General features: G+C 28.4%; 1 protein-coding gene across 2 annotated transcripts; it reads left to right on the top strand.

The window, feature by feature from the left end:
- The first annotated feature begins 4276 nt into the window (after nucleotides 1-4276).
- LOC145180502 (coiled-coil domain-containing protein 149-like) lies at nucleotides 4277-12118 on the top strand. 2 transcript variants are annotated; one of them, XM_090082784.1, is made up of 11 exons: nucleotides 4277-4615; nucleotides 4691-4744; nucleotides 5171-5287; nucleotides 7629-7724; nucleotides 7852-8058; nucleotides 8369-8431; nucleotides 8930-9039; nucleotides 10227-10357; nucleotides 10897-11023; nucleotides 11294-11367; nucleotides 11446-12118. In XM_090082784.1, exons 2-11 carry the CDS (start codon nucleotides 4697-4699, stop codon nucleotides 11832-11834), a joined length of 1362 nt encoding a protein of 453 aa, XP_089938910.1. In that variant the 5' UTR covers nucleotides 4277-4615; nucleotides 4691-4696; the 3' UTR covers nucleotides 11835-12118. The 2 variants fall into 2 exon arrangements, with proteins under 2 accessions (XP_089938910.1, XP_089938912.1); XM_090082786.1 differs by having other exon boundaries at nucleotides 4296-4615; nucleotides 5176-5287.
- Nucleotides 12119-12533: the final 415 nt, after the last annotated feature.

Below are 12533 nucleotides of genomic sequence, written 5' to 3'. Positions count from 1 at the left end.
TGCAAGAGTTCTTGATATCGAGACTTCAAGATAAAAAAATCTATAACCTTTTAAAATCATAGCCTCGGATTTAAAACCTTTCGTCAATCGCTAAAGGTGCCACCAACTCAGATACCAAGTAATTGAACTCTTAGACCGAACTGAGAAAAACTTACGATTAATGTTAATGTGGCACCCATCAAAATTGGATTCAGTTTAACTTGTGCGATAGTGAATAAATAGTGCCATCATGTTCTTATCCCCAGATTTCCTACAGATAAAGTAAAAAAGCGCCATTAATGCAGGTTCCAAAAAAACTAGATACTTTATACAGACAATAAGAATAAGATGTGCTCTACAGCACCTTATTCTTACAGTATCTAGTAATATACTGTAATAACTGACCAAATGATGATTAGAATTATTCATTATGTGGTATACTAACCTACAAGTGCAATTGATTGCTTAGTATCTAAAAATCCAGCAAACATTTTACAATTCTTATAAATTGGTTTCTTTTCTTTGTGAAATAGGTTTTTCACAATTGCGTCATCATTTTATCTCTAGCCTTAAGATTTTCTACACAATTTACGCGCGTTCAATTTCATTTTTTTTATTTTAAAATATTTCAACACTCTTCTTTAAACTAGCATAATAATATTTAGAATTCCTCCTCTCCACTCCTCTTTTTTTTTTAGACCGGTGTTCGCTTCAACAATTTGCTTCGTTTTGGTAAAACACTAGAAAAAATAAAACAAAACGAAAAAAAAAAAAAAAAACAGGGTTTCTAAAAAAAAAAACAACAGCGTATCTAAAGATATTGTAAGATAAAATCTGAAGAGTTCTATTCAGTGAACTTTTGAACAATCATGTTGGTTCTAAAATTCAGAATACGAAAAACTACCTGAAAAAGGTTGGAAAAACAGTTGTCGGTCAGAATAACAAAGTGAAGCTTTTAGCCTTAATTTTGATGAGTGGACAGCAACTTAAAAAAAGTTTTCAGGACCGTTTTATGAATGCAAATGTACCTGTTGAAAATTCCTTTTTAGAACTTCGGTTTAATACGATAATGCAAGTTTAAGTATAAATGTTAGTAAACTTAGCGAGTTTGGTATTTTGTTCAAAACAAAAGGAAAGCGGGAACCATCAATCATGTAAATTTGTCAACAAACACCATTCTATATGTAAGAACTGTTCAAACTAATATTATCAAAATAAGACATATCCTTTTCTCCAATTTACCTCACTCATGGGATAAAATGATATTTCCTCTTAACAGGCATTTGGGTCTGGCACATTAGCAGGATTTTGCTTTTTTGGTACAAATTCAATTTTTTTTGCTTTAAGATAACTTTGTACTTTACGTGAATAATGCAACGAAGCTTGATCAGACCAAAAAACAATATTATCATTTTTATGATGTTTTTCAATGAATTTCTACAATCTAACAAGACATTTTGAAATATACACATCTTCATTGACTGCTTGGCCTGATGGAGCAATTTACTGCTGAGAGATTCCCTTTGTAGAGAATGCAATCCAAACAAGTAATTTTGGCTCAAATTTGTCTTTTCTTTTTAACCTTACATCATTTGATGCTGCATTTATGTCAGAAGAGTAAAATCCAGTATTTCCAGAATTATTAGTATTGCTCAAATAAAAATACGATTCATCGTCAATAACAACAATTTTTTTTCCCAAAAAATCGAAACCAACCTGCGGCACTTTGAACGAACAGCTGCTTTTTGAGCCGGTGTTCTTTTTAGTGTTTTAGTTTTTTTACGATGAATGCTAGTTTTTTGGTGAATAATTTTGCATATGTACGGTTGTGATACATGAAATCGTTTTGCAAGACCACGCTGTAAAATACCATCCTTTTGATCAATCGATTTTTTTAAGGCGCTTTATCTCTTTTGCAGGCATGTTTATTGCTTTGCGACCACCTCCGGCTTTTCTTTCTGGTCCTATATTGTTCCCCTTTTCTTTTAAGTATATTATAAATAGTAGATTTTGGTATGTTCTCCATTCAAAAATGATTTACATTAAAGTTTTTGTTGTCATCCGGATGCAAATCCAAAAATGCGTACACTCGTTTTCTAAGGGAGTCTTCGTTATAAGCTTTTTTTTCATTATTGATTATTTCTAAGTAAATTATTTTTAATATTACATTTAAAGAATTAAATTTGCAACAAAATAGAAGTGATTGCAATTTCATGAAATTTTTCCTTTGTATTTTTATATTTACACAAACTTTGTTCAGATTTTAGTTATCACATGTTACATGGGATTCTTGGGAGAATTCAGCTTCTGCCTTTTTCAATACTTTTCTTTTATTTTGCCAAAACGGATAAAAATAATGCAGGCAGTAATTCCACATTAATAGTTAGAAAATCAGGAGTAGAACCCATATTAAATATCGGTTCTTAGATGATACTAAATAAGCTATAAAAAGAATGCATTAAAGAAGCTGAATGAGGTATTGGTATTTTGAGTCCTCCTGCAAATGCCTTGCAGACTGCCCACTCCTCTCCAGGGAAGACCCAGTAGTACGTCGACTCTTAGTTTGCTTCCCCTTTGAAGAATGGGCGAAAAAAAAAGGAAAGTATCAGTGTAATACAAGCACACCGGCCTAGCAAGCTCGCTCAATCTTAGCCATTAGGTCGAGAAGCGATGAATTAGGTCGAGAAGCGATGATGTTAAATACTAAGTCAAGTCTGTCTTTTAAACACATTCATTTTAATGATTTGTTTGAATGATACAAAAGCACTTGAGGCTCCAGCAAATGGTTTCAATGTTTTAGAGACTTTTACCATCTATATTTATTTGAGCTAAAAGATTGTTCAGTCCTTGTTGCACTGAACAAAAATCTTTAGAAAGATAACTTTGCAAAATCACTTTTGAAGTACAAAATTGCGGCTCTCTTCCCGTCGTTGGTCCTGTTTTCCTAAGAGAGCATCAGAATTCTATGCTGTATATATATATATGTATGTATGTATGTATGTATGTATGTATGTATGTATGTATGTATGTATGTATGTATGTATGTATGTATGTATGTATGTATGTATGTATGTATGTATGTATGTATGTATGTATGTATGTATGTATGTATGTATGTATGTATGTATGTATGTATGTATGTATGTATGTATGTATGTATGTATGTATGTATATATGTATGTATGTATGTATGTATGTATGTATGTATGTATGTATGTATGTATGTATGTATGTATGTATGTATGTATGTATGTATGTATGTATGTATGTATGTATGTATGTATGTATGTATGTATGTATGTATGTATGTATGTATGTATGTATGTATGTATGTATGTATGTATGTATGTATGTATGTATGTATGTATGTATGTATGTATGTATGTATGTATGTATGTATGTATGTATGTATGTATGTATGTATGTATGTATGTATGTATGTATGTATGTATGTAAAACTGGTAAGCTGCCTTAATGTACACAAATCTATTTGAAGAGCTCAACAAAGTCTTCCATGAGGATTTGCAAAATCTTAACCAAGTGAGAATTATCATTGATAAAGGGTCAAAGTCATATCCAATCTTGTTGTTGTAGCTACACAAACTTGTTCAAAACGTAATCACTTAAATATGAATATCAACTGAATCCAAAAATTGAACTTAACATTTCTAGTCAGACTTCAAATGTGATGTTCATTGTAACGACCTCTCTTAAAACGGAACTTCAAATTTAAAGTCTGACTTAAATTTCAAATTTTATTCTTACGGGCCTTAATCACTTATATCAAGCAAAGTTGTTTTTAATTAAAATTCATGTTTTAAATAGAGCAAATATAAAAAATATTTTCAATCGGGAATAGAGCTTTAAAATTTAAGCAGCCTTTGTTACAGTATGAAAAATTTAAACACAAAACATACTCATAATTTTTTGTAAACGGTTTTATAAGTTAATTAATAGTTTATCTTTTTTTTACGCCCTGTAAAATTTTAGCGCGAAATTTAAAAGTGTAGAACAATAAGCTCTTTAAATTGATGGACATCAACCACTTCTAACAATCTTATGATATATTTACATGTAAGAATGATAGTATAATAATAAAGTTGTTAAAATCATATATATATATATATATATATATATATATATATATATATATATATATATATATATATATATATATAACAATTCTTAAAAATAATTTTATTATTTCATAAATGTAATTATGGCAAGTTATTGGGTTTAAGGCGCTTTAACCCAATAAAATCTCGCATTGAAAACAACAACAATAGGTTATTCCCGTAATACGCTGCTGTGATTTTATAAACACTGTGTGAAAATTTCAATTAGTTTTATCAACATGTTTTAATTTTGTCTTAACTTCTGCATCGTATACTTCTCTTAAGACTTCTTTAAAACTACTACATACTAACTAATATAATCCTGATCAAGTATGAACTTTTCTTTCTAAATGAGAATTATTCAAGCTGCAGAATTTAGTTGAGTTTTCATCTATACTACAGCCAAAAATCGAATAAGTTACTAGATAATGCTACTGCAAAATAATTGGAATGAGAAAAAATAATGCTACTGCAAAATAATTGGAATGAGAAAAAATTGATACCTATTAAATATTTTATAGGTAACTTTCCAGACTATCATAATTTCCTTTACTTTTAAATTTTCCTTGTAGAAAAAATTTCACAAATATTTTTAGATAGAAATGAATATGTATAGAACAAAAGAGGATTGGTCAATCCTAATAAATGAAGTAGGTTTCTTTCATTTATGTGTTTGTTATTCATAAAATCCTAATCTTATTTATTCCTTGTTAAGTTGTACTAGGCAATTACTTAGATGTTTTTGTTAATAAACCAACATACTTATTGTTGCTATGCTTTGTATTATACCATTTTGGTTGGTTTGCAATAAATACAGGCCCTTATTTTTGTGTATTTCACTTTATCAGATTAAACAGTTTGGAAGGTGTTTAACAATATCCTGTTGTGGTGTAGTTTTATGTTTAAAACTACACCACAACATATTGGTATTATAAAAAATAGATTTAATCAAATTTTATAACAATAATTAAAAAGAAATTTCTTGTAGAAGTTATTTGATAATCTTACATCTGCAAACTTGGTTTTTTAATGTATAATTTGTACAATCTTTGTACAATCATTATATATTCTTTTAGTATAGCATTTGTAAGAAAAAGCTGGAGAGCAAAAGGGAAGCCTTGAAAATAGTCATGGCAGAAAATAAACAAATTCAAGTAGAAAGGGATGTTTACAAAAACAAAAGTTCTCAACTGGTAAGCTAAGAAAATAGTTGTCAATATTTTTGTTATAATTTGCAATTATAGCTACATTGTGTTGCAAGAATTCACTAAGAAAATCTTTAATCCAACAGAGATTTTCACTTTTCAAGGAACTTTAATCACTGTAGAAAGTGGTAGAATCTATCAGCCATAAATCTGGCTTGATAGAGTGCTTCTTGTTAACAAATCTTGAAATCCTAATTTTATGATTGCAATTGATCTTTAAGACTAAATAATCTTCTTTAGACTTTTAATTTCTCCACCTGTAATACCCTTGCAAGAACGGGTAAAGTACACTTTAAAAATATGATGTGTATACATTAACTAAATTAATAGCTTTTTGAAAACTTTAGTCAAAAGTTTTAATTTTTTTAGAATTAAAAGGTGTTGTAATTCCATATAATCTTCCAAATTAATTTTCAAAGTGTAGACATGGATTTTAAGTCATTATATCTTCTTTTTTCACTCTATTCTCAAAAGCTCTACACAAAAGGCAACTTAACACCAAATAAAGTTTTCATTTTGTTAATAAAACCACCAATAAGTTATTTTATCTTTTGGCAATATTGTGGTATTGTCAACTTTTGATAAAACTTTAACTAAAAGAATATGCATCTACTTGTTGTTAATTATGCAATAGAACGTTCTATAAATGTCCTATAAATGATGAAGGGGAAATGTAATTTTAAAGTTTGCATAATTAGTTTATAACTTAAAAATTTAAAAGGTTTTAAAAATGAGTTGATTAGACTTTTATGAAAACTCTATAATGGAATGCCTTTTTGCTTTATTTTTTTTTTTTTTTTTTTTTCTTCAAAATATATAGGAGGTATTCACAATGTATAGAAGGTATTCACAATCACATTGGAGAACTGATACCTTTTGTTATTGGACAGTATTAGATTTTTGAGAAAAAAAATATGTAAAAATTAATAAATTCCCAGAAGAAGTATTTTCAAAAGTTTTCCCATAAAAAAATGATAAATTATTCAAGACATTTGATTCAAGACATTTGATGCAAGTCATGTGATGCAAGTCATTTGATGCAAGTTGTATTTCTCTTATAACTAACATTAAGACCCATAGTAACTTAAATGTTGTCTTCCTAAGCATAATGGTTTAGTGATGAAGTTTTCCAACGTTACTCAGATTTATGTATTTTCCAGAATGTTACTCTGGAAAATAATATCAGTGAATGTTTATATAAAGGTTTAGTTGAAACTTGTAGTTGACAATTTTTTAATTCAACTAACAAAACAGTTGAAAGTACTTATGATTATTTAATGTGGTTCTATGAAATTTGTTGCAAGTTTTAAGAACTTGAAATAAATGAATGAAATGTTTTAGCGTTCAAAAAGAGTTTTTTTTTCTCAGAATTTTGCTCATAATTGATGTGTTACAAAAAACTTCATGATAAAAATGCATATATTTAGTGTTCTCTAAAATAATGTTATGTTCTTCATAGTATTCTTCATATGGGCTGAATATGAATTAAAGTTAATGGATGTTTCCATCAGGAAGGAGTAGAGCCTTGAAATTTAGTTTTGATGAATTTATAAATGAAGATTCCTTTGGTGTCTTGAATTTATAAATGAAGATTCCTTTGGTGTCTAATTATAAATTCATTAAAAGTAGATCATTCTTTTGCTATCTACAGAATGATGTAGCTATTATGTTTTCAGCTTAAAGAATCTATTATTATAATCTAAAAGCCAGGAGTTCTGTTTTAATCTTCAGAATTTCTAGGCCTCTGATAAGATTATTTAACTAATTTTAGTCAATAAGATTATTTTTTGTTTGAGGTTGTTCATAGATTTTTATTTGATTATGTATTAATTGAATCAATATTTTCATATTCATCTAATCCCCATGCTTTTTAGCTATTGATAAAAGACAGATTGCAAAAAAAAAAAAGAAAAATGGAATGGAAAAATCTGAAAAAAACAGAAAGTATGGAAGCATTTGCATATTCAATCAAACTTATAGATTTTGGCAAATGTTTGGATATATATTTTCCAAATTTTCTTATTTTTTTGGGAGCTAAATAATATCAGGATATCTTAAAAAACATTTATAACCCATTTTTAGAAACTGTATAAAATATGTAGGAAAAAGATGAGTAGGTTGTAGAACAATTCAAAAAACTATTTAAGAAAAAAATACTCTCAACATTTGAAATAAATAATATTTAAGATGCTCTATTATGGGTCAAGCTGCTCATTGATGTACATATATCTTTTAGCATGAATTTAATGAGCATCAATTTTTCTCTAAGGAGCGCAACATTTTCTGTCTGGAAGATCTTTAAAAAAATTCTCAATTGTTTATTTGTCAGCAAATTGAAGTTGATGCTTTGCGTGAAGTACTTGGTAGTTATAAACAGCCTATAAATAGTATGACTGGTGTTGGTGAAGATGCAAAGAAAATAAGAGTGAGTTTTTTTTCTTTCTTTTTTATTAAGAAACAATGAATGATATAAAGTAATTTTTAGAAGTTTAGAGAGCAAGCAAATGATTAAACAACCATTTAATTTAGAGAGAGGCAACTTTCTTTTTCAGACTTTAAATAATCTACTGCAGTTTTCAAGAGATGAGAATGAGTTGCTGAAGAAAGATCTTCAGAATCTCAAGCATCTTTACAGTGAATGTCAGAAAGATAATCTTCTTTTGCACACCACTCTCTCTCGACACGACACAAAAAAGATTCTTCATGAAAAAGAAGATAAAGAGAAGCTCATTGTGCAGTTAGAAGAAGCTAATTCTAAGGTTAAAAATGAAAAATTTTTGGTTTTCCATATATCAGTTGATATTTTAAACATTAATGCTGGTATAGAAAGAGTTTATTACTTAAAAACTTTTTTAAATAATTTTTTTTTGATTGATTGCTGTTGTGCTTAAATGAAGCAAGATCATTTTTATATGGTTTTTAACATTTACATGGTTTTTAATATTTATATAGTTCTTAATATTTATATGATTCCTAATTTAAAATTTTTCTCTGCTTTTTTGACTTTTTAACTTCATTTATCTATGCGTCTTATGTCTTGTTTTGTTACTACAATTTTTTTTATGTTAGGTTTTAAAGCTTGAGCAAGAGCTACAAATATGTAGAGATGAGAAGCTTCAATTGCAAGCAGAAGTTTGTGTTTAAATGATAATTATGATTAATATAGATTATTTTATTTTAAAGGCTTTAAAAATACTGTAATAGACTGTTTTGAATTCTCAAATGAAACTAATTACAATAAAATATTTTGCAAAAAGCAAATAAATGTCATACAGTAATTGTCACATTTTTCATTTAATTAACCTAAACTGAATCATAAACAAAAAGCCAGGCACTTTACAGGAAGAACTTCGTTTTTTAATGATAGTTCTTTAGAGTTTACTAAACTATGCTTTACTTAAAATTTCACCTGAGCATGATCTTATCTCTTTTCATATACAAGATTAGCTTTTTGAAATACTATGTTTTTAAGAAATATTAGAAAAACTTTGTTGAGTTTTATACAATGTAAGATAACAGGTTTTTGTAAGTTACTTCATTGTTGTCACTTCTACTTTTTTAAGTTATTTCTATGAGTTACTGCTTTGTTGGCACTTTATTTTGTTAATAAGTTTGGTTTATCTTTTGTAGAAAGACAGCTTCAATGACAAGAATGCTCGATTAAACGCAGAACTCAATTACATACTACATAATGACGATAAACGGATTGTTGATATTGATGCATTTGTGCTAGAAAACAAGTAAAATGTTATTGTCCAAAATGCTTCAATTATTTACTTAAATATCAAAAACAATATTGTTCAAAATTTTTCAAATTTTTATATAAATATTGAAGCTTCTTAAAGTAAAGTTAAAAATATTGTGTACAATTCATCTGTTTTGGGATTTAATAAGTCAAGTTTAAAAAATATGCGAAAGATGATATGACGAATTAAGTGACACTGTGCTCTACTTGACTGCCAGGTTAAGTTTTAGTTTATTTATAATTTAGTTTTGTATAAATAATTTTTTTTTATCAAATCTCTAATTTAGACTATATTATATGTAGATGTATATTATAAACAACAAATTTTTAATGTGTTTTTAACTAATAAAAGTTGATGCATTTCAAATTGTTTGTTCCAAATAAATTGTTTTGCTGTCTTTCTGTTGCAAAATTCATTTGTATTGATAGTGGTGATGGAAAATGGGTTCCTCCTTGTAATGATCTGATCTTAGATTAGGGTAATCTTAATGAAGCAAATCTTCCTTTTGATGTTTTTATTGTTCCATTTGTTTTCATGCAAGTGCATCATACATCAGCTTTCTAGAGCAGCAAATATGTTTTTCTACACATTATTAATGTTGTTTTTTTTTAATCAGTCTTTTATTTTTGTTATTTTTTCACAGTTCAGGAATATAGACTAGTTTTGCAAGAAGTGCAAATACTTTTAGGAAACTTCTAGATAATACTCTTTCCAAAGATGCTTTTGAATGTTCAAGTTCACAACTTTCTTAAAGTAGCACAAGTTATTATATTTGTAGCTTTAGTCATTTTAATAACAATTTCAGTATCTTTTAGGATTTTCTTTAACTACAATAAATGGGACCATGTTTTTTAAAAATTTTTAGATAGAAAATATTTTTTATAATTTATGCTAACTATTGAATAAGAAATTTGAATTTCAGTTTATTCAATGCACTAAGTATCATACTAAAGCTATAAAGTTGAAAGTAAACTAAAATTTATGGTGGGGAGTGGTAAAAAGGGAGTGCAGTGTTAAGTCAAGTTGCTAATTAAACAATTAAGTATTAGGTAACTAATTAAGTTATTTTCAACTTTTAATAAAACTAGAAAAAGATTTAAAATATATTTGAAACTGTTTCAGAATTCAAAAGGGTTATGATGAACAGTTTTGTGCGGAGCTTAACAGAATTCTCTTTGTAGGTACTTGAAAGAAGTTGTGAAGCAATACAAAGAGGAAAAAATGGCAGCTTTGACGCTAGTTTCACGGTACAAAGAGGCTCTTAATCAAAGGAAATTCAACAGCAAAAAACAGTCCTATTTAGAAATGATTGGTGAGTTGATATGTGTATAGAATCCTAATATGATATTAATCATTTTTCTAATTAAAAGTTTTAAATTATACAGATTGCAGTAGGGACAAAGAGTGGGCAGGGGATGGTGGAGAGACAGGGAGTGTCATAAATTTACAAAATACTACTGCTGTAGGTCGCTCTAAAAAATTATAAAAAATCCAGCGTGTTGTGAATTGCACTTTCCAAATAATTTTAATCGATTATCAAGTTTATATCTGTACCTTAAAAATGTTTGTAATTTACGACTTATCTTAAATTCGTTCAAAAAAATTATTTGATGGTGAGTAAAAAAACGCTGTTTAATTGAAAATATCGAAAATTTTTATGTGGAAAGAAAACTTTTTTTGAGGTAATTTTTCAAATTCAAGAGAAAATATTAAAATGAATTTAACTTTATTACGCAAAAATATAGAAATTAGAAGGCAGTTCATGAAGTTTTTGTGAAAAAACTGTATAGCATTTGAGTATTTTAGAGGGTTTCTATATGTAACCTTATGTGATTTTTATTTGTTTCATAGAAAATAAAAATGAACCATTGCCTTCTTCTAACTCAACCGTGCAACAGCTTCAGCGAGTTAACAAATCCTTGACTGAAATGATTGCAGAAAAGGAACTTGCGCTTAAGCATCAAAGAAATACTAACAGGTTTTGAGGTTTTTGTCTTGCTTGCATCAACATAAAATTTAAACTCGCTTTAGTCATAAAAAAAAGCATAAAACGTAAAATATTGACTTTTTTTTTGCATATATATGCAAATCGGGCTTGGCTTTATCAAGAAGGTAAAAGAAAAGCACGCTTGAGTTAATTTGATAGATTTAAACTGAGAAATCTTAATAATTCATTAAATCAATCTTTATCATGATTGCATTTTATTTTTATACTTGGCAATCGTCTTAACTATTTTCCTTTTCCTAGAGTTCTTGGTACGCGTGTGTCCGAACTGGAAAAGAAACTACGAACATTGGAAGTGTCAGGTCTTTGGTCTCACGGTTAGTTAGCAAGATGATGACCCAAATTGAACAAGATTTGATTTATTTTTGTTATTTTTTGAATTATAAATTTTTTAGAGCAACGCAGACCTCGTTATTTATCAGAAGTAGAGGACACAAGCTTTGTTTCGGACCAGCAGTTTGCTTCTGTGTGTAGTAGACATGATAACAGCAATATGAAATGCGGAGAGGTTCTAAATAATAAACTGTCAGACCTTTCTATAAGGACCGATGATAATGGTATAAAAGATTCTGAGTTAGAAATAAACGAGAACAATATTCCGTACAAAGTTTGCGTATATCATAACGTTAATGAGCCCATTGAATCTTCACAGGAGTTAATATCCGCGAAAAAAGAGGACTTTATTGCAGCTGCTACCAATGAATCGATTTTTAATCGTGATACTAACAGCGATGTACTTCTCAATAGCGACACCTCTCCTTTAGAGATTAAAGATGTGATCTGAATAACTTTTCTAGTTAGATAATTTCCATAGCGCATCAGCAGAGAAATCTACAAAAAAAAAAAAGATTTATATTTACCATACGATTTAACGTACTCACATTTAAGCGCATGCGTTTCTCGGGTGATGAAACTCCTAAAATAAACAAAATATAAACAAAGCAGGTTATTTATAAGTTATAATAATATCGATGCTGGTGTTAATATTGATATAATAAATGCGGGTGCTTGTAATAATATATATTAGAATCCTTTTAATAAAAATATTTAATTAGAACTTTTTATAGCGAGATTAAAGTTTTTTCCTCTGCTCATTATTTGACGCATTTGAAGATACTTGTTTAAAGCCATCGGATATCGCTTGCGCGTTTGATTTCCGATTTCCTTTGTTCTAATATTTATCATGGATGTTCGCCATATTATGGCTAAACGGGTGTTGCACGATCGTTATAAAACCTATATTTTCCTTTACAAATACTAATATAAGAATAAGACAACTGTGTTTTCTCTATTGACACTTGATATTTCTTCATGTGATTAACGTTCAGATTTCCTGCAAAAGTTCGTGTTTTTTTCCATACCTATGAGCTTAGAGTTTTCTCTATGGCTTCATTTAAGTTTTGAGTATTTTGAGCTCTTTTATAAATTAGAGTGATTAAGGTTTATTTCTAAATTCTCCTTTTGCGCTTTGAAAAGCTCTTAT

The sequence above is a fragment of the Hydra viridissima genome, unplaced genomic scaffold, assembly GCF_058129835.1.
Source record: "Hydra viridissima isolate aposymbiotic clone 2 unplaced genomic scaffold, HvirCarnegie_v1 scaffold_3, whole genome shotgun sequence".
Lineage (NCBI taxonomy): Eukaryota > Metazoa > Cnidaria > Hydrozoa > Anthoathecata > Hydridae > Hydra > Hydra viridissima.
Note: the sequence above shows the minus strand (reverse complement) of the source record. Positions and strands in the feature narration are given on the sequence as shown.